Source organism: Numenius arquata, chromosome 16 (genome assembly GCF_964106895.1).
Source record: "Numenius arquata chromosome 16, bNumArq3.hap1.1, whole genome shotgun sequence".
NCBI classification, from domain to species: Eukaryota; Metazoa; Chordata; class Aves; order Charadriiformes; family Scolopacidae; genus Numenius; species Numenius arquata.
Window position 1 is genome coordinate 8,058,309 of NC_133591.1, and position 26,630 is coordinate 8,084,938.

Below are 26,630 nucleotides of genomic sequence, written 5' to 3' on the forward strand. Positions count from 1 at the left end.
GCCTTGCACATAGAAAAATGACTAGACAAGGCTCTGGGTATTTGTGCCTTTGCAAGATCTGCTTCACTTTTAGTCCTGTAAATATCCCAACTTTTTTTTTTTAAATCTGCCCTTTAAACTTCTGTTTAATCCTGATTTTTATTAAATCTTAATGCTATAGAAGACCTCTCTTCAGTAGATATCTATTTAAATCAAAGTATTTAATTTGAGAAAATCATCCTATTCTAGTGATCCACAACGCTGACATACAAATGGCTGTCTAAAAAGCTAGGAAAGGTACAAAAAAAGATATGTAGAGAAAAAAACCTAAAGCAAACAAAAGATTTGGCCAGCATGTTAAATTACAAGGGTAAACTTTAAACCCAGCTGTTCCACCAAACCTTAAAGGTTTTGTGCAATAAGGCAACTTCTTCAGTCCTGAAGGACTTGACTATAGGAACGTAGGAAAATTGAATAAAATAAATAGAAATGAAAACTCTATAAACCTTTGCTCAAACCCTGAACCAAACAGCACCTAAGTTTCAAAGAGATTCAAAAAGATATTGTTAACTTAAAAATACAGTGTAAGACTATGCATGTCTTGATTTGTGTTTGAACTAGACGTAAATGCTATGAAAATAGCTTTTCATGTGGTGTTTCTGGTTTGTGGCTAACCAGGCACTACGGGGAATCTCATGCAACTCATTCCCATGAAACTGAAAAAGATGCCATTTGTGGGCCAAGTTTCAGATATGCTGTAAGTAAACCATGCAGTTTTGGAGCAGTGTCCCAGATTTCTGAGCTTTCTAAAGTTAAAATAAGAAAAAAGACTGGAAATGATCTGGTTTTGGTAGAGTTCATCTTTCTGCCAATGGACCACTGTTCATTATTATCCCTTTCCTATTATATGCCCGCTCCAATTTTAAATAGGGCTTGTGATATACTTGGATCAAGCTGAGCCATCAGAAAATCTCTCTCTTCATCCTAAGCAGGCGTTAAGGGTCTGCCTGTGATACAAAACCCGACACTTGGATGTTCTGATTCTGTGGGGGAAATTCAGATGCTTCGTATCTTTCCAACTAAGCATATAATTTCTCAGTCTCTTTGGTTTGTTCTACCTCTTTGAAACAAAAGCATGGATGATCTTCTGTCAAGCCTATTCAGTATTCACTTGGTTTTATTCATTTTACCCACAGTTTTCTAGAGTGTTGCTGTATAAATTGCTTTCGTTCATAATTGCAGTCCTGAATATGTATATCTGCTTTCTGTAAGGATAAATATTAAGATGACTCTATTTGCATAAGAAGCCTATTTTCATATATTTACTCCACCCTTTTACTGCTTTTAAAATCCTTATATATGGTCCCTCAATTAGGGCTGCTGTGATACCCTTGATCATTACAACTGTAGTTGTATAAAGTGAATAATTGGAACTAGAAAAGGAGAGTAAAAAGATTCGTTTTACACTGACCAAGCATTTGATATCTACAATCAATTTCTGGATCTGGCATAATCTTCTTCTGTGACTTTGAGCAAACTATTTAAATGTAGTTGGTTCACTTAGATGAAATAAGAGTAATTGTGATGAATTATCTCAAGAAGAGAAATATTCCATAATAATTCAGTGCCCCAGATTTCCCACCTGTGAAATGGCCACAATGATTGTTCAGCTTTTTTTTTTTTTTCCCCTAAACATTCTTTTTAGATAGTTGGCTCTTCAGAGCTGAAACTGCGTGTGCACACAGTGCTCAGCATATTGGCACTTAACATGAATAAAGACTTGGAACAGAGATTTTAGTATATATGGCTGCTGCATCACTGGTTGAAATTAATTGGCAGTTAATTTATGATATTGTTTTTGAGAAGTCTCCCTGTTCCAATACACATATTTAACAAAAAGCAAACAATTTCCCACACCCACCTTTCAAATAAGATCCAAGGAAGCCACATTCTGGTTCCGTGAAATTGATGGTGAAGTTCCCACTGAGTTCAAAGAGACCAGGAGTTGGCTGTGTATGTATAGATACCATTTTTTCAACAAAAGCAAGCAAAGCTAAATGAAAACAACTCGGACAGCTCACATTCTTGCTGGTTGCCATATGCCACAAATATTTTACTATTTGGTTTGTGTCCATTTCTCATCATAAATTTGAATCAGACATTTATTATTCAGCTTGCTAGTAGATCTTTGGAGAAGAAACTGTTATGCAAAATAAATCACAAAGTTCTGTCTAAAACTATTTTCTTAATGATTTCATGTTTTCAGCTTGATCTCTTGTATACCATGTAATGTGATAGGAAATAGCATACATTAAAGAAGCAGCCTCAGTTTTCCTCAAGTGGCTATGTGCTTAGTTTCTGCGATTCATATAGGATTCACGTATGTTTTACCTTATTATTTATTGTAACTTTGGTCTCTTGGATAAACTTTAGGAGAAAGTTTATTTTTCTGTTGAAATCACCATCTCAACAGAAAGATTTAACTGAAACTGGCAAAGCCACTGCACTCCTACTAGTTTCTGCTGGAAAAATGTATCTTCTTTTTCTCTTTCCCAACTGCTATTTACCCAGATAGAGAGCTGGTATATTTTTATAGTGGTGACTTACTCCTTCCTGAGCCCTCTGGAGAGAAATCTCAAGCTCTGGAGTTTCAGAGTTATCAGCCGTGTGCTGTGCTCTGGGACTCTTGGGCTCCTCAGATCTCGAAGCCCTATGGGAAATCTTTTGTCTTCACCACGTGAATCTCTGGACATCTGATCTTACTGAGTGCTCGCTCTCATTCTTCACACTCAGAACAGTTCACAGGGAAGACATTAGTGACCAGGTGAGCTGCTCAAATTAATTTGTTTAGTTTAACTCAATTTTATGGGAAACAAAGTCCTGGCCAGCAACTGAACCAAGGGTGGAACCTTTCTCCAATCCAGAAGTTCACAATACTTTTTATTTTAGTCCTTTTTACTGCCACAGATGAGGTTGTTTGACTTATATTTTACGAGATGTTTTGGGAGCAAGAGCACTATATATAAATGAAATATATTATTATTACTATTACAGGGTTCTCCATAACTTTTATAGTTCATGGGCTGTCAGCATTTTCTTCAGAAGCCCTGTATTTTAGGTGTCTACAGTTTGGCCTTGAAGTTGTTCTCAGAGTTAAAAGTTGAAATACCAGAAACAAGCTCAAAGCAATGTTGTTCCCCTCCTCTCCCTTTTTCTCATAAAATGAAAGCAAGCTCTTTTAAACCTTTACATCACAAAGACTCACATAAATAAATGACACTACTGGCTTCAGGCTTTGTCGTGCTCTAAAACTAAAAAAAACCTGACAACACCCTCCAGCCCCCAACCAACAAACCCCAAACATGTTTTTTTATCACTCATTGATTCCTTAGGGGAAACGGTATGGAGAATTAGGAATTTTCAATATTTTAATATTAAGAATTTCATGATAATTTTAGTTTTCCAGTCTAACATTACAGCAAACATGGAAAAGCCAAACAAAATTAAAACAACTACCCCCACATCCAAACAAAATGTAGAGAGGAATATTTGTTTCATGTAAAATTTCAGGAAAAATAAGAAACAATCCTCCATGAGTCTTTGAGTTTTCTGTCTGATGGATGAACTCAGCAATGAGTAATTTCACACCATAAAACAATTTCATGGAGAGGGATACTTGTGATTTTCTTCTTCTTTGCTGTCTGTGTGTGAGAAAGCTATCCAAATATCCCCAATAGGTAGTTTTATATTTCATCAGGCTTCTGACGAGGCTGAGCACAGCCTTAACACTTGCACTCAATGCACTCGACATTCGTAGCTGTGGCTCTTTTTTGGATGTGATCCTTTTTACTATCAGATAAGCTGGAGTCTAACTCAATCTAATCGGACAGAGTTTGTTCCGCAAACAGAATGTATTTTCAGAGACTCTCCCTCCTGTGTTCATCCATGCGTTTGCGTAATTTCCAACCACAGTCAAAATATTGCTGGCATTGTCCAGAGAATATATTTTAGTTTGCAGTTCTGTGCCGTGCCCAAACGTTTACATTATGTGTTTCAGCTCAAGAACCCAGTAAAAAGCAACACTATAGATACATGAAGTTAGAATTAGATACCAGTAGTTCTGTTTGAATAATATCCACCCTGTTACAGCCTACCATGGAAGTATTCTCTCAAAAAAAGTTTTGTGACCTAGAGTACTGTTGGGAAACAATACTTTCTTTTGTTTTCATCAAACGGCCCTCTAAGAAAAGTATGTTTAAAAGCCTCAACCAACCAATGAGATAAAATAAGTTTTTTTTTAAAAGGAGGGAAAATTGTTAATGTTAAAATCCAAATGAATAGAAAAAAAACCATTGCTTTTTAATTGTGGGAAATCTGCACATGTTAGTTTTCTGAGGATATTTTAAACCTTGCCTCAGCCCTCAGCAAGCCAGCAAACTGCTTTATATAGCTTGTGTCAGAGGAGCTGTGTTAGTAATTGATGCTGGGGAACTGGAGACTGCCCTGTCAGAGTCTCGTGATTACTACATTTGCTGGCCTGTGTGCATTATTAACACTTGGATAGCAGTCCCCTGGTGTAACATATATTAAAGGCTGCTTGTGTTAATTACTAGGAAGAAGTAGGCGAAAGTAGATATTTGGGATGTCATTTTTTTGTCAGCTGAAGTCGATGAATCCAAGCCTAGCGAGTGCTGTAACCTATAATATCCGTGTACCACATAGTTGTATGCTGTAATTTGCACAACGTCTATAGCCATCTACAGCAATTCTATTATATGGGTGTCCCGGTTTGAAGTAAAACTGAACCAATTTTCTGTTCTGTAACTTTACATCCTAGCTAGGCCTCCTCTAACTCTCTGAAATTAACGGCATATTGTGGAGAAAACTGCTCGTTCTCAGAGTGATAAGCCCAATGTTTGTGCTCCGTGCCAAGGAATGGTATGCAGGGAAGCCCTTGCTTATACTTATTGCTATAACAACCAAGGGCAGCCAATTTCGTTATTTGCCCCCTTAGAGGGTCGGAAACGGAAGAAACGTAGAGGGGTCACATCAGTGGGGAGGAGCGGACAGGACAGGTGACCCAAACCTGACCAACTGGGGTATTCCATCCCATCTGCCCCATGCTCAGTATAAAGGCTGAGGGATCAAAGGGTCAGCCCCTTCCTGCGATGGCCGACGTCCAGAGAGGACTCTGTTCATCTGCCTTTGATCCCGATCCGTGTGTTCCTGACTCCAGAGCTGGAATCCAGTTCCCATTCGTCACTGAGTCTAGTCTGGGACTTCCCCAGTGCCTGCCGGTGATGTAACTGACATCCTGGGAGCTTGATACGGTTTTGTATATATTGTATCTATTTCATTATTTTCTTCTTTATTTTTATTTTAATATTAATTTTTCATTAAAGTAGTTTAGTTCATTCTAAACTTCTGAATCTCCTTATCTCTTTCTCCTCCTCTCTCCTCTTTTAGGGGGGGGAAGGGGGGGGAAGGGCCATCTGCCGGTCCGGTTTTGGTAAATTCAGCCAAAACCACGACAATGGGGTATGTTACTATGTATGCTTTAATTTATCTTTAGATTTTTCAATATTTTACCATGTTCCCACTGAGGCAGAGGAATTGTTAGGCACTCAGTGAAAAGAGCAGAGAGGAGCCCCACGTTGCCATTCTTCAGTGTGTGGTTGATAAAAAGGTGCAATCTAGCTGCAATCTCATTTATATACAATACGTCAAGGAGGAGAGTAGATTACTGCTGTCTGGACTGCCCAAGGCTGGAATTAGTTTCACTGTTCCTTCTATTAAATTAGAAAACAATGTGATTGTTGTTATGATTTCAGTCCTTGAGGGCAGGGAAGAAAGAGGAGCTAAAAGCAGTACAAGTGGCATGTGGATTTAGGGAGAAACGGTGTTTTAATAGCCTTGATTCTTCCAGTGTAAGTCATGTGTCTGCAATACAGATTACATCTAATAGCCCTCAATATTGTGTCAAATAGCTACTCAGTACACCTCAATGTTTACATTTTGCCTTCAGATGTCTTCACGTGTGTTTTATCTTTTTGTCTTCTCATGCAAGTTCTTGTGATGGTTATGTTACCTCCCCTAAATACCGCTACTAACAGCAAACAAGATCTTACAGTAGTACAGACCAAGGGACTTGCATAATTTTGATGCCTGAGTAGCCTCTTCCTTTCTTTGGGAGACTCAAGTGGGAATGATGCTCACGTCTTTATATGATGCAGGATCAGTCCCCAGGTTTCTCTTGTGCGATGCCAAAGCTCAGTGCAGACAGTTGAAATGTTCTCCAGCAAGACTGCAAATTCCTCTTCACAGAAAAGTAGATTGTACTTTTGGGAAGAGGATACCGCTGGAACCCACGGGTGAGATTAAGGAGTAGGAAGGGCCATTGCATACAGCAATTGCTTTTCTGTCCTGAATATTCCCTTACACAAATTCCTCCTTTGAATACAACAGCTCACATTCGTAAGCATTAGGGCACCCTTTATGTGGGTCAACCAAACCCCAAATACTAGAAAACAGTGCAACCTAGAAAAACAAAAAAAGAGTAAAATGTACCCTTGAAGCAGGCCCCACCTTTGTGCTGTAAAGGGCTCTGGTGCTGGAAAGATCTTGTTGGGCTGGAAGTACTTTCCAGTAATGAAATCTGGCAGAATCTGAAGTCTCTGAGGGTGTTAATGAGGAATTCTGCTGGCACTATAATGGAGACAATGATCCAAAACTCCTTTAAATCCAAAGAAAGACTGTAACTGGCTTAAATGGGTTTGGGATCAAGCCATGAATTCTGTAATGATGCTCACTTCGTAGACAGATTGGGTTGGACATATAGACACTTGTTGATTTATGTTACAGCTCAGTCTTGGTTACAGCTGCACTCACCCTTGAAGCTCCTTATAGGTCCGGTGCAACATAAAGAGATTAAGCATGATGATGATAAAATTACAGTAAAACCCCTTGCATTAAAAAGTCATACTGAACATCCTTAATGACCAGATTCTTAAAAGCTGCTTTTACAGACAGCAGACTTTAAAGGTTAGATATTTCTGAAACTCGCTGACCCACCTGAGCCATCGGATTTGGCCTTTTGATTCTGTTGCTCTTCCTGCTCTCCTGAGGTTGGATGTGGAAAGGAGAGTTTGCCGAGGCAAACAATGAGAAGTAGGAACAAAACTCAAAAAATATGCCTGGTTGGATCAATATTTTGCTGGTGGGAAATAAGCAGAAATGAATCACTACTGTGTAAAAAAGAAATAAGAGTCCTGGCTGTGTTACTGAAGTCCTTCTGCAAGTGCTTAGACAATTCCCTGAGCTCCTCTTTGCCCTCCACTGTGTGCACTTAAAATGTACTCAACGTGTACTGGGTAGAACAAGGTAGCTGGCTGTTGTGCAACACAGTTTGAAGAGGCTTCAGCGGTAATCCTGTTAGTAAATAATATTTCAGATGGGGTTTTGCTACTTTTGAAAATCATATTTTCTTTCATTTGTTTAATGTGAAGTACTCTTAGATGGATTATAAACTCGTCATAGACATGGCTGAGCCCAAGAGGAGGAAAGAGGTGTGTTCCCTCTTTCCATCTTTCGTCCCCTTCCCCAGGCTCTTCTGCTTTTTGATTCTGTGTAGCACAAGGAGACCATAATGAAAGACTGGCCATAAACTAGAAGATTGCCTTTAAATTATATTCCTTTTCTTTGTATTGAGGCTCAAGGCTGTTTCACTCTGGTGTTTTAAACTTCTGATTTATTAGTGGGTGCAACCCGGGCTATCCCCTACAGTGATCATGGTCTCCACCAGGTAAATTGCGGCCTTATGGTGCAGTTTTATGAGAGCGCTTGTGTGATGTTCCCATTAACTGCAGCAAAGCCTTTTGGGTGCAGGGCAGTCCGAGAATTCCAGTGATAGCATTGATGCCCCTGATAACTTACTGTGCTGAAGAGAATCTACATCTCTAGGGAAGGCTGATTTTCCTTTCTCCTGCTTTCCATTTTTAGAAATACTTGATTTTGAATTGCTTACCACAAGAGTTTGTGAAAGAGCCTCTCCTCTATGCAAGAAATGACTTTGCATTTTTTTTTAATGAACCACTTCTTAAGTATTCCTAAATAAGCAGTAGATGATATGGACGTGGGATAGATATACATAACGTGTCATTTTTGTTTATGAGGATACTAGACGTTCTTAAATTATAAGTAATGGTTGGAAGGAGTCTATTGACTTATTTGGACTGTGTATCACTCTGTGACAGGTTAACCATCATCTGTTTTTCAAAAAATACATTTATTTTTAAGGCTGTCAGCCACTTCTTAAAGTATTTATAAACTATAAAAAGGAGGTCTTAATTGGAAGTGTTGCCCCATTGGAAATATTCCCATGAACACTAGCAAGAATGTTTCCAAAAATAATGTGTTTAGCAAAAGAAGGAAATCTCCATGCTCCATGGCATAAAGCATCCTGAACTGGTACTCAGATGACACTGAAATAGTTACCATAATGTTCTGAGACATTGTGTTCCTAAAACTAGACCGTCTTTCTTCTTAATAACTCTTAATCATAGCAGAACAGGAATATTGTGCCTTGTACCTACTGAAGTCACTGGGAGTTTCCCTACTGGGTTTACTGGGGACAGAGCGGGTGCCTCTGAGCCCTATAAAGCTATTGTCATGCAGCAGTTTGCTGAAGGCTTTTGATTTTTGGTTTGTAATTTTTCTGAAGTTCTATAGAATTATCCTAGTAAATTAAATTGTGGAGCCATTTCTGTCTGCGTATGATTACAGTTTTATTAGATCTAAATTAATTTCCCCTGTTTATGTAATATATTTTACTTAAAGAAAAAAAACACAAAAAGGAAAGATGTAAATTGATTTACAGGGTGCCTGTGTCACAGGAGCTTACTGGAATGTGACGCTCTGGTATGTTGCTTAACTTCTGGCCACTGCATCTTGTCAAGATGCTTAAAAATCCAGCTTCCCACACAGTGATATTTCACTGAAGTGCAAGAAAGAGAAGGGAAAGGGGTGAAGCAGCACTGCCATTGAAGGGAGTATGTAAGATTTCTCATTCCTTGTCCATTTTAAATTGTTGTGCTAAGTAACTGACAAGCGAGTTTGGAGCTTTTGCGAAGCTCTAATGACCATAGCTGCATTCCTCAAACCATTAGATCAGTTTCCAGAGGGACCCATTGCTGAGTTTGGGAATCACATGGAAAAATCGAGCTCCAGACAAATAGCGCAAACTGGGAGTTGAGTAATTATGGAGGTACGCAAATTTATGGCAGAAGATTCCTTAATGTGGCACTCTATGATATGCCCAGATGAATCAGCCAGCAGGCAGTAATACCTTATTGGGCTGCTTGTTTCTCTTCCTGAGCTCGCTGCAGTGCGCTTCGGGTTTGCTTCGCCCCCTCTTTTGTACACCTGCATACAGCTATTTTGGTGGGATGTTTGTGTAAATTTTTAGCTGAGGAAAAAGCAGAAAACTTGGTGTTATTTGCAAAGTGGTGAAAGAATGAAAGTTTGAATGTACCCCTACTTTCATCCTGGTTATCCTGAAAAAAGCACCCCATATACTGAAAATTCAGAGCTCCAGCTTCTCAGGAGTGCTGTGTTTACCCACTTCTGCAAACACAGCCTTGCAGCTGCTTTTGTGCTGTTCTGCAGCCCCGGGGGCTCCCTGGCCAGTGGAGCGCTGTGCCCCGGCTCTCCTGTGCTCTATGGGGTGCTGGCGGAGGGCGGGTGCCTCTGGCAGTGATGCAGTCTCCTGGCACTGTCCTTGTCTCAGCAGAGCCAGGGGCCCTGCCTTTCATTGCGTTGGCTATTTTAACGTTGGTGCTGCATCAGCAACAGTATCTCTATCTGCGTTATGTCTACAGACATACACAAAGCTCCACTAACTTCCATTTTCATAGAATGGTTAGAGTTGGAAGGGACTTTAAAGATCATCTAGTTCCAACCCTCTGCCATGGGCAGGGACACCTCCCACTAGACCAGGTTGCTCAAAGCCCCATCCAGCCTGGCCTTGAACACTTCCAGGTAAGGGGCACCCACAGCTTCTCTGGGCAACGTGGGCCAGTTTCTCACCACCCTCACAGTAAAGAATTTCTTCCTAATGTCTGATCTAAATCTCCTCTCTTTCAGTTTAAAACCATTACCCCTTGTGCTATCGCTACACTCCCTGATAGAGTTTCTCCCCATCTTTCCTGTAGCCCCTTTGGGTGCTGGAAGGGGCTATAAGGTCTCCCCCAGAGCCTTCTCTTCTCTAGGCTGAACAACAAATTCAATGGCTTAGTCTCATATTACTCAACTTTGTAGGTGGAGTTAATGGATCAGGCCTAATTCCAGACTGGTTCTCAATTCATTGGATGTGGCTGATGCACAAATCAAATAGTTCTGGCCCCCTGACATTTCCTGTGAATGAAAAATGACACTAAATGAAATAGTTGTTCGAATTTCATCCCCATTCATGCAACAGACTAAAAGACAACTCATATTTGGCAAATGTACAGGAATGGGAGTAAAGATTCAAATCAGAAGAAGAAAAATGTAAATGTTCTTGAGAGAAGTTTTTTTCCACAATGAAAAGAGGGGGAAAACAAAAAGGGTAATGGAAACCCATGAGCTTAATCCTAGAAAGATGCCATCAGGAGAGTATGATAACTTAATGGGATGTTAAGGTCTAAGAAACAGAGTTTTGCAAGAGGGGGCATTACATCTCTCTGCTGCTCAAGAAGCATTGCAGAGGAGTATTTTTGTCTCAAGATGAGCACTAACTTTAGACCCAGCTGGGTGCAGATCTGGGTTGTATCTGAAGAGAGCAGTCCCGCTCCTGTCCTTGTCTCCCTTGCCGTGGGTTCCTTGTCTCATTTATTGAGTGTACTGCTTAAGACAGCAGCTGTGGCTTATTAATGTGATAGAAAACTTGCATTTTGCATTGAGGTTTTCTTTTTTTCAGAACATTTTCACTCTGTGGCTGTATATTTGCTAGAATTGGAAGAAATAAAGCAGTGGACATGTATGTCCCCACCCGGAGTCTGGGGAGGGAGGTCAGGGGAAGAAAGCCCCTGGGTTCACCAGATACTTAAGGAGGTATTCAGATGATGCCTGGCTGTTACTAGAAAATGCCACAGTATTAGGCTGTGTGTGAACACAGGTGTCTATAATGGTCTCTGTGGACTTTAGCTTGATTCCCACTTTGCAAAGCATAACAAGATACAAGAGTCACATTTTAGTCGGAGACATTGCAGACTAAATAGGTAGGATAATGATTGTGAAATGAAACACAGAGACAGGAAAGAAACATGTGAAAAGTCACATGGGGAGAGTGAATTTGGGAATAAGACTAAGTGTCCTGAGTCCAAGTGATTTTTTTGATTACACAGAATAAACATTCCCTTATCTCACCTAGTGGGCTTGAATATCTTGGCCTTAAGGAAGCATAAATTTTTTGTAATATTTTCCAGTCTGGTTACAACAGTCTTATCGTAGAAGGACTATGCGCTGTATCTTTCTGAAAGTCTTTGTCATAAGCTGTGGCATTGCAACTGGAATGTTTATTGTACTCTGTCATTATTTATACTCCATTGCTTCCATTGACTGCCTGTCCCACCCGCTCCCTGGAGATTAGCGGAGTCACGGAAAGGATAAATGGTTAGCAGCTAGTCAAGGGATGTAAAAGCTGAAAGGGTCAATATAAAACAAAGGCTGCCACATATAATTCACAAAGGATGTGAGGCATTGCTTTTCAGAGGCAACATTCGCATAGCCTGGATTTTAATGAGAATGGAAAATGCTAACATATAAATCCAGTCCCAGAAAAAAATAGTAGCAACAAACGTACTGAGTGGTAAATATTTTTACCATTAAGCCTGGTACTCCATTTCTGGTGTGAACTATTAAAACTCCCCCAAAAGCTTTCATTAAATCACATCTTCAAAACACCCTTTAAAACATGGTCCTATGTTTGGAAAGAGATTTTAGCAAAGATGACTCCACAGATGTACAATGATGAACCAACTGAATGTTTTACAAAATCTTGATTTTTTTCAAAGTGTGTAATGCAGACCTGACCAAACTCTCACTGAAGCTGACGAAGGGGTTCTGACATCTGAAGAAGCTGGTATTTTCCTTCAGGAGCACAGTTTTATTCATATTAGCATACCTATGTCATAAACCAGAGTCCCATTAAGTTACCTGCTGTGCACACACAAAAGGTTTTTTGTGCCTTGAAGACCTGGCTCCTTGGGTGCTCCCGTAGCTCTTGTTGCTTTGCTGTCATCTCTGTTCCTCCTCACCAAGGGTGTACATGGGAGCCAGGACTGTGCCTCCACTGGAGCCCTGGGTAAAACCTCACTGGCTTAGCTGGGCTCCCAAAGGAGGTGCAGGGAACCTTCCCCAGGACCAGCAGCCCTGGTCCCCATGCCATCCTGTTCCCATGGTGCCCTCTGTCTTTATCCTGCTTCATGGGCGGTTTTTGGCCATGTCAGACTTCTTGTATTCCCAGACTCCCAAAGTTATCCATTCCTAGAAGCTAATTTTGTCCTTGGAGGTGAAGTGCAGGGCATTGAAGTCTTTATAAGATAAAAGCATTATTCCCAATTATTCCATAAACAGTCTGTTATTCCTGCTACTATCATGCAGAGCACATGAAATTTTAATGTTTCACTGATCCAGGCTGTCTAAATCCTTGCGCTCTTCAAAAATAAGGACACAGGATTTGTTTGGTCGTTTTGCAGGAAAATTAGGACATCTTTGTGCTTTTTCTTTTGGTCTACTTAGAAAAGGTAATGTGTATTGATTCTTCACTTGGAAATCTATCTTGGGCTAACTACTGTGTGCTCCTTGTGTGAAAAATTGCCTGAATAGTTTCTAAAGCCTCCTCCATTATAAGTATGAGTAAATATTGATTGATTTTTCTTATAATTATGACTTTTAGTCTTGTAGGAAACAGAGATGTTTGCTACTTCAGACTTCATTTGTGTTTTGGCAAAGTGTGTAAAACAAACCAAAAAGTACCAGTGAGACTTGCCATCGCTGCTGGGCTTTGCAGCTTTGTGTTGTTTTCGAGTTTGGCGCAACTTGGTGCTGGTGCTTGTTATTTGTAGGTACTGAACCTCTGTTTTATGGGGTTTCAGTTTCAGCTGAGCTTTGTGAAATCTAGTCATAAAAACCCAGGCATGACTTGTTTGGGACATGGGTGACTGTACTGTAGACATGGGAGCAGACACTTGCGGGCACTGACCGTCTGTCTGTCCCGCTGCCCTCTCTGGGCTGTGCCGCGCAGCCCACAAAGTGCCCAGCTCCTATCCAGCCAGTGCTGTGTTGTCCCTGTTTCTTGTCTCTGATTTAAATTCTCTCTGCCCCAGTAACGTGGGGATTGTGAATCACAACTGCAGTTTAAATGTTAAATCTGAGTGTCTTGAATGGTTCGCGTCTGATGCAAATGTTTCTCTTGTTAAAAAAAAAAAAAAAAAGCTATCAGGAGGAAAAGTCCAAGCACTGTTTTGGAAACTAAGAATTGTGGAAATATTACCTAATGGGACAAGTATTCTTGAAACTGATCCTACTCTGTGCATCCCTTTAAGGGATTATGCTTTATGCCTGCCTTCTGGTCCCTGTCACAGCCCTTGTCGTTGCCTAGACATTGTTTCCTGTTACAGAGCTCTGCATTGGGCCTGGACAGTTGTATGGCAAAGGGAAATATTTCTGCCTATGTCAAAATACTACAGGTGAATGGTGGGAAAAAAAAGATTTGTTTACCTGGTTCTGTTGGATTAGAAAACATGTTCATTTTTAAACAGCCTTTTCAGTATCAATCAGACCAGCTGTTTTCCTTTAGCGGTACTTTCACATGAGTTAAGAAAAATAGAGGAGATTAAGAAAGGGTGTGTAAGAGAAACATCTGCTTCTCGTTTTAGAAAAGCAATAAGTTTTTAATATAATAATGCAGAGTAGCACAAAAAGGCACAGCAAAAGGAAACAAAAAACCTCAACAAAAGACAATGTCATCTATTTCACTAAGCAGTTTGGGAAAGTTATCCTGAATTTGTATCAGCATGGCCACGAAATCTACTTTATTATGCTGATTATAAGGAGGGTGGGGAAAAGCTGAAACGATACTTCATTCATGTATCCAAAAAGACTTGTAAGCTTCTAGCAGTGTATGTGACTAGAATTTTGCAAGGCTGGTGGCTGGTTTGCACAGACAACTTTATAAGTATTTGACTTTATTTGCATTAAAAATAGTGTTTTCAAGGAGCCTAGGAGTGCAGAAGCAGCATAAAGCAACACAGTTTTGGACCACAGGAATGAACACAACACCCAGTTGCGTTAAAAGCCAGCCTTGGCAAGTAATATCTCACAAAATTACTTCCTGGAAGAACCAGGCCAAATACCCAGGTTTGGGGTAGTTTTGTATTTTTAGCTCTGCTTCATCCATGCTCAAAGTTTACTTTCAGTGTGGCCGATCTAACTCAGACTGGGTTAAAACAGATCAGAGCACAAAAGGCATAAATGAGATCTTGGCTAGGGGAGAACGGCCCCATGGGATTTGGTATGTACGGCCTCTCAGCCATCTCTACTTCAGGTACGTCTACCGATGAAAACAATGATAGATTTCCTTTTATTTATTTATATGCTAGTCTGACAAATTCTTCTTGAGCCCTGATGATCAAGCTGGTTTCATCTTCTGCCTGGTGTAAAGTTCTGGTAGCTCAGAGTGTGTGCTGGATGGGAGGGGAGATGGGGAGAGCAGAAAAGCTGCTCTGCATGACATTAAAACAAAATAAAGGTCTTTTAAGCAATGAGTAACTGCTTCAACACGGGCACCTTGAGTGAAATAACTTGCATTTTAAATTACCTGATTTAAATTAGATCTCTTTGGAGCCAGACTGCATTCATTAATTTTGGAACGGTAATATCTAGTTGGAGGTTATGCCCTGAGTCGGTTGGAGGCAATGTAGAGTGTGCCAACAAGTTTGATGGCACTGGCTCTGCGTAAACAATTCTATCAATAACACGCTGGAAAGAAACTGCCTCTCGCTTGTTCTCTTGTTTGAATTGACTTGTTAAAACTCAAAGAAGTGAGAAAACATCACCCAGGTGTTTCAGTATCAGTGACTTAACTTTGCACTCCTTAGTCTATCCTTAGATGTCTAAATCATGTGCAGGTTTAGAGGGCTGTGTACATACAAATTATTTTCTTACATACGGATTTAACTGTTGAACTGTAAGGACATACCAAAACCATCTGACTGCTAATCTTGCTAATTACTTAAATGAGGCTATTTCTAGAGAGAATATTAATATTTTCACTTTGTCGCTCTTTGGAACAGAACTGTGCTTTAAGGGGCATGAGAAATCATTTTTTCACTTAAGCATTAAGGCAGCTTTTCATACAGATCGTTAGTTCAATCCTGTGTTTATTGGTGCTCACATAAGGAAAGGCTGCCACACTGAGCCCCATTTCTCATTGACTGTCATTTAAAATTTTTAAACATCAAATATTTACTCATGTAACTTGCTGCCCAAATTGAATTTCAGAGCTCCTTATCCTGCAGTTCCTATTTGTGCATGCCTTCCGTTGAAATCAGCTCCATGCATCTCTCATGGAAATGAACCTTCTCCTCTCTCTGGCTATTTTTCAGCCTTTCTGTGCTTTCCATTTATTACCGTGATTTATAACAATATTGTGAGTATTATTAATCCAGATTGCAGTCAATGGGAGTTTGGCATGGCATTACACTGCAGTGCTGCATCTTCAATAGTTTTGGCTTCCAAGCTGGAAGAATGTGGCATACGACTACTTGTCACTGCCCAGCGTTAACAAATACATACAAAACACTCACTGTGCCCGTATGGACCCAGGCCAAAGAGAAAGAAAAAGGGAAGAAATATATTGTTACATATTTGAGATCCTTGAAACTGAGGAATGTATGAAAACATAGTCTGCAGAGGATACGTGGCTTAGTGAGGCTGAGCGAGGTACTTTGTGCTCTGAAATTCCTGAGTCCAGGCCTCAGCGCTGACCCACTGGTGCTCTGCTGTGTTAACTGCCTGAGGGATCTACGTGAATGTAACTTCTATGTTAGGGTGGGAATTTTTTAGCTGTAAGATTGAAGAAAAGCCATTTGGGAGCTGTGCATGTGTGTTTAGGGAGATTATAAAAGGCTGCAGTCAGTTTCTGTACCCAAAATTGTAGCTTTCCTTGAGCAGTTTGGAAAATCTAACTTTTATGCTATTTAGCGCCCAAAACCAGAGAGAAGAGCTCTTATGCTTTTAACACTGTCATGACGTTGCACCTAGAGTACATTCAGCAATCACTGCCCCGGCTTTTCTAGGTGCCATGAAGCCTACCTGTGCTGTAAGCAGGCAGCTGGAAATGGATCAAAGAGACGAGCTGAAGAAGGATGAGCACCAAGTAATAGTTTCAGTTTCTGTAGATCATGCGCAACTGTTTTACAGATGCACAGTTCCTGACAGCCCATGCTGAGATCTGCAAGTGGTCAGATGCTGCCTTGGCAGCTGTTGGATGAAGCCCCTTTTGTTTGCTGCCGTAAGAAAGATGGGATCCTGTTAAGAGGACGGCATTTTTATTTCAAAAGATGCAGACTTGCTAGTCTAAGAAAAATAGCAAGATCTTCTGATGCTGTACACATTCAGAAGTAATCAAGGTTTTTTGCTATGCACAATAATTAAAGAAAAAAAAGTACCAGGAGAATTTCCTCATCCATTTCCTCCTCTTTTTCTTTCTTTATAAAAATGCGATCTAGTAGAGCAGCCAAGACATTTTTCTCATGGGTTTTTTCATTACTTTTTTTTGTTCTCACACTGCTTGTCCAATACAGCAGCTGTTCAATGGACAGCGCTGAGAAGTGGGGAAGGCTATTGGTGTAGCATTCAATTAGCAATATTTTTGCAGAAAAATATTCATCAAGTATTTTTAACCTCAGGCAAAGGAAGGATCAAACCCAATCCATATTCAGTTACATATAGCAACCTTTTCTAATTTCAGATGCCTTTATAGCCTCTGATATTTCACTACTTTTTTCCTTTATATAGTTGTCTGCCAGTCTACTACCCTTTGTGATATCATGGATTTTTTCTTTTTTAACTGTATGATTGTACCATTAAGAAATACATTGATCAAGCTTTCATGTTGACCCTGGGAGCCTGCAGTATTTTGCTTGTTGCTTCAGTAAGCGTGCATTGGCATAGCTCTGTTGACAACAATGGAGCAACTGAAGGTCTGGCGTTTGTAATTCCCTATTGATAAGCTAAATTTATTTTTGTACAATTTGTAACCTTTTTTTCATTACATATGCTAGTTACATCTTAGGGTGAATCAGTCAAACAGACTCTAAATTAAAGTAGTTGGGTGATCTAAGCCCAAGGTCTGTTGCAATGCAATGTTTTCTCACAGCTTGGAAGGTAACAGCCAGTATAGTCACTGTAGAAAGAGGCGATCTTTCTTTCTTTCTGTCTTTTTCTAGGGAACTGGGTAGATGAATGTACCTTAAAGTTTTAATTTTCTAGTTAATTAGAAGTGAATTGTGTAAGGTGAAAAGGAAAGTTAATAAACCATGTGGTCTTGTATAGGTCATGCTAACAGTCAGGATGGTGGTGTAAGGACAGGAAGTCCTTCTATCAGAAGCATCGTTGTAGTCTCTAGTTTAATCCGTAACTCAGAATCAAAAGTGCTTTTAGTTCATACACCTGTAAGAATCTTTCAGTGGGGCTGTGAACTACACAAAAGATGCAAGAATACTGACAAGAGGCTTGTTTGTCTTAGTGTCTTTTCTTGCCACCTTCAAAATAATCCATGGTATTTTTGGAAGTTAAGAAGACAGGGCTTCATAATCTCTGAATTAGACAAAATGCTGTATTTTGTAAACAGAGACAAGCGAACTCCAAATTCAAATTAATAGGGTAAATTGTCATCTACTTTGGATGAGAGGTAGTCCAGCACCCAATACATTGGGGTCGGAGCTTCTGAGTTTAGATCAATGGCAGATCTGACCCACAGATTTGTCCTTTGCATTGGAGAAAAATACATCTTGAATTGGAAGGTGCACACCCTCCTCCCTTGGTGGCCACCACTATGTAGCTAAGTATTTGCTTTTTAAATTCAGGGGAGGAGAAACAAGCTAATCACATAAAGGTTCACCCCACCCTCTCTTTGGCTTCTCTCCCTTGGCAAGCCTTCCCAGCAGCAGCTGGCTGACTGTTTTTCTTTTGCAATTGTGTTCATGATATTTCCTGCAACTGGGTTTTCCTGAAGGTTTCCAGCAGTCTGTTCAGGCCCCTACCCTTCTTTTTTGGCCTTTTCGCCTGGTAACCATGGCCTCGTGCCTTATTCCCAGCAATGCAAGTACTGTGTTCTTATGACACATCCACGCATATCCTCTATATGCTCTCAACACATACAGTGCGTTTCTGTGGTTTGCTTGTAAATCTGACTAATCTACCGAGAGTCGGTAGTTAGTATAAGGGATGCTGAACAGAGACAGTCCTTCCTCAAGATACCTGTTCCATCAGACAGACATAGAGTTTGCACTGTTTCTCAGTGACAAGAGGTTGTTTTCCTCTCTTAATGTAATTCTTTTTTGAAGAAGCTGCACATATGTCCAGGCAGAAGGACTGATATAAAGAACCTAGATTATGGAGAATTGATGCATGATCCTGGATTACTTAGCGTGCTGGTACTTTCCTTCTCCATACTACTGAAAGCTGCATAAACTGTCCTTTCACAGGCTTTTATAAACACTGAAGTGACTTAATCTTTTAGTGTAAAAGCCTACTTGTATATTAAGCTTTCTGTTATCAATGTCATTAAATCAATATCCTCAGTGCTACAGGATCCAAGTCACATACAAGCTGTCACACGCAGTTTAACTTAAGAAGTGCAGTATTGAAGTACAGTCAGTTCATTTTTCATAGATTAGAAAGTACTTTGAAGTAGAGCTGTACAAGACCAGAGAGGGTTTATTCCTCATTTTAGCCAGTTTCTTATATGTTGAGGGGCTTTCTATTCCAGTGACAGTTTTGTTGCAGAACTTCAATGAAGCCTGAGAAGATGAGTGTTTTACGCAGTTATCATAAATGGCACTGGAAAGCCTTGTGAGGCCTACATCGTGTGTGTTAAAACATGGGACATATTCATTAAGAGAAGTCAATATGCAAACTGGTATGGACCCTTCTTGTATATGCATTACTTATCTATTCTTTTTCCATGTGGGTATGTGTACAATTCTGGACAGTTCAGAGACCGTATAGCCTCACTTGGTGTAGTTCTTTGTCTAATGAGTGACATCTGTGTTTAGAGTTAAAGATGGAGAAAAACTGGCAAGTTTGTCTCTTGCCAGATATACTTAATTGAGGGTAAAACATACATTTGGGATTTATTTGTGTAAAAAGATACACAGCTGAAGTGCTATGTCTTTTTCCAACCTGACCCTCTGGTGCCCTTTCCATTTAGTGTATTAAGAATTGAGATTTATCTAGACATATCTTACAAATCTGAAATAATAGTTATTGTATCATCTTAGCTATTATTTCTCTCTCTCTCTCTCTCTTTTTTTTAGACACTTTGTCTGTCATACAAGTGAAGTAATTTGTAATACAAACTGACTATGGATTCTCTCAGTTGCTCGCTTCAGGAAAGCTACAGATATGATGGACATAACATACGGTGTAATGGGCAAACATTATGCTACATGCCCTTACTGCTGGTAGAACAGAATGAACTCTGCCAGTAACACTTTAAATTAACTGAAGTTGCAGAAGGCAGTTTTCCAGCCGTGGCTTATGGTTCATGAGTCTTGTGCAGTTTCTGAACTAGTTCTCTCAAGAATACTCTGAGCAGCAAGAGGTGGGATTAAGGGAAGGAAGCATTTTCTCAAAGACACTCCATATTTCATAGGTGGTTTGTGATTTGCACGGTGTGCAGGACCCCTGCTGTTGTTAAAGGTGAGGCTCATGGTGGGGCACTTTCTGAAAGGAATGGGAAGTTCAGGGTTGATGGATCTAGCAGGGAACATACCAGTTTGATCCTGAAGCCCTGCACGGAGCCTTCATAGGGCAGCCAGTGATGGGGAAGGGCTTTCACGGGTGAGAAAGGACTCCTCTGTATTAATTAGCATCATATACTTAGTTTTACTACATCTCTCTTACCACACCTGGAAAGAAAGTGGCTTGGGGGCTGGGGGTTGAGCAGATTGGGGGTTATATCAGTGAGATATTTCCTGGTGATAGGGGATGTGAATCTTGTCCCATTATCACTTCCCAGCGTGGCATGCTTGTGATAGTGTTAGGTTTTACCGTTTGCTTTGCTCCCCTCATGGGAAAAGGCTGCAGGATGTCACCACAGTCAAAGGGGAAAATAGGGACCCTTGACAGATATGTGGCAGTCTTTCCTCTTCACAAAGCTCTGCTTCTGTGGGTCCCTGACCTGCAATCTCAGCTGTTTCTATGATGAAGGCTTAGGGAAAACAGGGTGAGTCAAGGAACTAGACATTTTGTCCAGGGATGTTGCTCAAGCAGATAAGAAAATTCCATTTATGTTATCCAGAGATGTCAGTTAAGAAGAAGTAAATGGCCTTATCTACAGCATAGCTACTTGAAATCCAGTATGAATGTGTTAATGTCCTGGGTTAGGCAGAAATTCTTTATTATCACTAGTAAGGAGGGAACTGTGCTACCTTGTGCCTGACACTTGTTGTTGAACTTGTGGGCGAGGAGAAGGAAAATTGCATCAGGGACTTCATGTTCTTGGTTGAGTTTCAGCATGATGAGGCGGTGGGTTTTTTTTTTCTTCTTTCTCTAAAACAAGGAAAGCAATACTTCGTTATCTTTCGGCTTGTGTTGCAATAATCTGAGGGCTGTTAGTTCACCAATGATTTTTTTTGTGTTGAAGGCTCTTGTAATTAAACAAATGCCTTAAGGTAGGGTCTAACACAATGTGGAATTTGGGGATTTATGTATTAGAAAGGGTTGAACAGATCCTGGAAATCATCTAGTTTGCATATTTTGTCTCTAACATTAATTTGAATTATTTTGTCAAGAAACTGGTGTAACAGAGTGGAGAATGGGGTCTTAAAGCTTCCTGAATGGAGAAGATTGGGTTAGTGGCTGAATCTGTTTGTAGAAGATAGAAATTAATGTCATCATAATGCTAAGGTGTGTTAAAATAAAATCTTGAATTATGGCATCGCTCTTTCAGTTTGATTGTATGTTTTAAAATAATCACTATTGTGGAAAGAAAAATGTCTGTGAGTTGGTCATTGTAATGCACATATTTCAGTGTTATTAATCCTAAAATGTAAGATTCTTATTACCCAATTAGAACAAAGCCCAATGAAGCCAAATATATGGTGAAGAATAACGCCCCAATCCTGCAAAAATTAACACATATATTTGTACATATATACAATAAATAATCCTGGTTTTCTATTTACTTAAGTGGGACACAGAGTTCTCACTCAAAGTGACATGATTTTAATCCCAGTGTGTAAAATTAAGACTGAATACCAGACTTTGCACATTTGGAGTTTGTGTTAAAGCCACAAAAACTGACAAAATTTGCTTTAGTTATGCTGTGTTAATCTAGAGTAAGTCTACTGAAGTTATTATAACAATGAGAATTTTAAGTAGTTGAATAGCAGAACTTAATCCTTTTAAACATTCCTTCAGGGTTTATATTTTCTTTCTTGCAGACTCCCAGACAATACAGCCAAGCACTAAATAAGAGTAACAGAGTTCATCTTTACTGTGCGTTTCTGGACTATAGGTATGTTACATAATTTCAAATTATTTAACTTGCTTTAATTAAATTACGCTTAGTTTGTGATGCTATATATTACCTATGATCCTCTTGTTCTCTGTCATTCCTGGAAATAGTTAGAGAAATGGAGCCACTGGTTTACAAAAAACACAATCTCATAGTGGCTTCTTACCGTAAGTAGGAGACTTGTTATTCACATGTTGGGTAGGTAATTGAAAGACTGAAAAATTTTGGAATCAAAACTGCAGACTGATACAAGTCATGCTTATCTGGGCTTATGAGTATGTCCACTTGGGCAGATGCTTGGATGTTTCAAGATGGCAAAGCTCCAGCAGAGCCATTGTTTTCACTGGATCTGTGCCTGTGTCACACCACCATATGAGAGCAGTATTTCAGAGCTGTGAATTTTGGCCAGTGTGTGGAATGGAGAAATACTATGCCCCTGAATGAAAATTAGAATAAAAAGGGGCATAAATATCACCTTAAATTTCACTCAGAAAATAGGAACTATGGGAAAGCAGTAGCTATTCTTTTTTTTAGTTCTGAATATATTTCTGGTTTTGATTTCCAAACATGCTGCTCTTACTGAATTAATTGAGAAAGAATACAAATACTGAATTTTTAATTTCATGGGGATTAACAGTTTTTGAGCCATAACAGTATAAGTTTAATTTATGCTGCAATGGCCCACAATGCTGTGATCCCTACTACCCTGCATGCATTAGGGAAGGTCACTGTAATTGTTTTACTGAAGTTTGGTTACAAGTATGTTGAACTGTCCCAACTGTTGGCAGTTACTTGTTGTTATGGTTACTCACAAATTACGGTAAATTAGAAACAGATTTTACTGAAGCGAATTAATATGGTTGGGGCATTGTTCCTGTCCTGTTTTCCATTGGGGCTTGGGCCCTTGAGGCTTTGCTTCAGGACAGAAACTGAAATATGAAAGCTGTCCTTCCAAATGAATTTTATTTATGTCAAGATGGTCTTATTCCCTAGTGCATGGTAGTTAAAGAATAAGCAATTGGTTTCTGACCTGCGACGGACTCTCTTCGAGAACTCAGGGAGGTCCCAAAGGACAGAGGAAGGGTGAGGTAATACCTATCTTTAAAATTAGAGCCAAGAAAAATACAGATCACTCAGTCTAGCTTCGGGACCCAGAATAATATCAAAAGTAATGAATGGTTAAGCAGCAGGCAGTTTCGGTGGGTGTTCCACAATTCCTGAGCCCATGGAGCCCCCCTTAGATGTGTGGCTGTGGCTTCTATGTCCCCACTCCACTTCAGGGCTGTGATAGCACAGGGATTTCTGAGTGTCCCTCGCTCCAGAAAGAAGCAAACTCATGAGGATGACTTTCTTGCACAGCCCTGGGATCAGACCACACATCCAGCCCAGCCATGTCCTCGTTGGAGAAGGAGCTGCTCTTGCTGTCCCTAAGGATGAAGTGACACAAACCAGTTGGCATGGATGGGTCACTAGAAATCATACTCAGTCTGAATTACGTACTTTGACGGGATGAGTGGGACAGCTGGCAGGGAAGAGGTAGCAGATACGATACACTTACTTTTTCGACTTTGGCGAGATCATTGACTTGGCTGATACTATGGTTCTCAGAATACAGAAATTTGGGTCTAGGTGAAATGCCATAAATGGGTTGCACAATGTAAAGAAAAAATGTTATCGTTCACTAGTTATAAAACTGGAAGAAATCTCTAGAGACATTCATGTAGGGGTCTGATCTGGGCCCTGTTCTGGTCAATATTTTCCTTAACTATTTTCACGGTAGAATTGAGAAGACACTAGCAGTGTTTGTGGATGCTCCAGCCTGAGATGGGGTTTCAAACCTTTTTATCTCCTGTATAGTACAATGTATGTGAAATTAACCTGATAAGACACATTTTGATAGAGATTATGTTCCATTTTTGTGTGCTTTGCAGCAATGGAACTGGTGTTTGGTCTAATGAAGGTTGTGTGCGTGAGAGTGGCGACCTCAACTACTCAGTGTGTCTTTGTAACCACCTCACTAACTTCGCCATTCTGATGCAAGTGGTGCCTCTGAAGGTGAGACAAAGCAAAGGAGTAAATCTGTCTGTTAAAAATTAAGCGTAAACACAAGTTGCATCCTCACACCACATCAGTAAGTGACTGGAACTGGGCTCATTTTTGCCCAACTTATTCCACATCTTCCTTTCTGGGATGATGTTTTAATACTTCTTGACTATATTTTTTAAAACTTTTGGGAACTGAAATGGAGCATGAAATGAAACACATCTATGGTAGGTGGGAATTCTCTTTACTCTACTTTATTCTCACCCTTTTAGCATGATTTGTTAAAATAGTAGGCAGGAAAAGCACTAGAGGACGTTTTACACATGACCCTGGCTTTTATGATTTGTTTTCAAGACAGAGACACCTGAGATGTGGCTGTTCAAGGGTTTTGGTAACTAGACTTGTGGAATATGAATAGCTGAGCTTGAACCCCATGTGAAGCAAGCTCTGCTGCCAGCCTGCCCCTACCATTGTCTCTGCCAGCTTTCTAAGTGCCTCCCTGCTGCTGTTTCTTCACCTCATTGCCAAGCAGGGGCTTGTGTAGAAGGAGCATGAGAAAGAAAGTGATACTTTAGGGTTGAGAGTGAACTCCTTATGTATAGTTTTCTCTATGCTCAGTTCCTTTGTCCAAAGAGTTCTTGAGTGAGCCTCTTTTCAGCTGGAATAGAACACTCCCTGTTTACCTACGGACCTTATGCTTGCTATTCATACTAATCACTGGTTTCAGATGAAGCTTTGATGGCAAACGTGTTGCTCTACTCTTCATGATACTTTACAATGCCTTGAGATTTCCTCAGAGGTGGAGCAGAGTGTCTGCTCCTTTAAGGTGAAGTGCTGGTTTGTGCCTGTTGAAGTACTCCCTCTACAAAACTCAGCACCAGGCAAGGTCAACCCCCTCCTGGATCTTAGCAGACAAACAGACAGCACTGCAATGAGCATGAGAAATATGTTTTTACTGCTTTATTTGGGTGTGCTACTGTCAGGGAGGATCCAATGGAGATAGTGATGAAGCCATGCTCGGACAACCCTTGGTTAATAAATAATGAATGTATAGTAGAAATAATTAACAAACCATACATTTAAAGAAATGCATACTATTTGTCTGTTGAATTTATACTCTCTGGCACATTCTCAGCTTTCTACAGACACCATCCTAATAATATGAATTAACACACTGAAGAGCTTCAGCAGGACAGTAGGAGTCCTGCTGTCGTATTTATCACTGTGTGCTGCTAACAAGTGTGGTGTGCTCTGTGCTACAGCTAAAGGGGTTTTGTCAGCTCTGTTGGCATGGAGGCATTGACTGTATGGCCATGTCTCAGGCTCCTGTCAATTGGTGTGAATGATGGATTTGCTCTTCTTTTAGACAGTAGCTTTGCCGAGACAGCTACTGCTGCAGGATGGGCTGCACATGCTCATGAGGGTGGCACAGAGGTTCCTGCAGATATATACAAAAGCGAGCTTGCAGCGTAAGGGGACTCTAATCAGGGTTATACCTCTGAGCAGCTCTGAAATCTTTTCAAGAATGAATCATCTCAGGCTGCTATTAGGAGTTACTGATTCAGTAACACAACTATTCACATGGTAATCCCGGTTAGATGGTGTAATGCCAACCAAGTCAGGGTCACAGTGTAGAACAAGATGGTCTCTGCTATCCAAAGAGCTTAATTAATACCCACAGTCCTTTGTGTTAGTCTAACCATTTAAAGATGGGGGTATCTTGTTCAGGTCAACAGTTTTTATCTAATTATTATTATCTTTATTACTTGCAAAGCACCTAATGACCCCAGCTGGTTTCCAAGTATTATTTTTCTAGGAACTCTTTGTACTCATAATGAAATGCAACTTTGCCTGAAGAGCTTCCCATCTTGTGAGACAGAAGTAGAATGGGAGAAATGTGCTATTATTAACCCTGTTTTAAAGAGCAGTATACAGGGATGTAGCCAGGATTAAACAGGGTGTCCACCAATTAAATGCTAGTGAAAGATTAGTCAATTTTCTACTGGGCAGCAGTTCAGTTCAGAAAGGTCTAACTTTCAAATAAGCAGATTTAAGATTGTTATGTTTAATGAGATGCTGCAGTAAGTTCATATATTATGCAGCATTAGTAATTGAAGATCAAAGATATTTTGTATCAAAGTATTTGGGATCAAGCTTTCCTGAAAAGATCTGGAATGCATAACTGGGAAAGGCTGGATGTGAATGGACTGTCCAGTTCCTCACAGTTGTTTAATGGTTCTATTTTCAATATTTTCTCCCTTTTTAGCTTTTTGGTCTAATGCATTTGCATCTCCTGAAGTTTGTGTGAAATGTTTTGCGTTGCTTTTTTTTCTTTATGATAATTTAGAAAACAAAATGAAAAGTGCTGCTGAGATATTTTGTGGATGTGTGAGACACACAGACCAAGTCACTCTGATGCATAAAAACATTCCTGATGTGACATAGTAGTGTAAAAGTTTGTATAAAATAATGGGATTTTTCTTTAGAATTAAACTTAATTCCCATCATTTTCTGTTGCATTTTGACCCCTTCCACCTAAAATCCCATTTCTGAACAGAAAAAAGAAGGGAATTTATAAATTTGTAGCAGGAAAAATGAAATGCTGAAAGGTGATTGGAGTATTTCCAGTATAGAGTCCGTATATTCCTAGGGCAAATCCGTGAGAATTCAAAATATTTGCTGCAGCTTTCCACAGATGATTGTGCAGGTTAGGTAGAAAATATGCATTATTTTCTAACCTCTTAAAGTTTGCCTAAAATCAATTTTTGCCTGCACCCCAACTGGCAGAATTTATAAATGGATTGTAGCATGGAGAAATTTGGGT

General features: G+C 40.0%; 1 protein-coding gene across 2 annotated transcripts in view; it reads left to right on the plus strand.

The window, feature by feature from the left end:
* The window catches only part of ADGRD1 (adhesion G protein-coupled receptor D1), a 157,877-nt gene that overhangs the window by 64,772 nt on the left and 66,475 nt on the right, over positions 1-26,630 (plus strand). For both annotated transcript variants that reach the window (XM_074159514.1, XM_074159513.1), the window contains 2 exons: positions 21,690-21,763; positions 23,695-23,818. In XM_074159514.1, the coding sequence (XP_074015615.1) occupies positions 21,690-21,763; positions 23,695-23,818 (198 nt within the window). The remainder of the gene's footprint in view (positions 1-21,689; positions 21,764-23,694; positions 23,819-26,630) is intronic.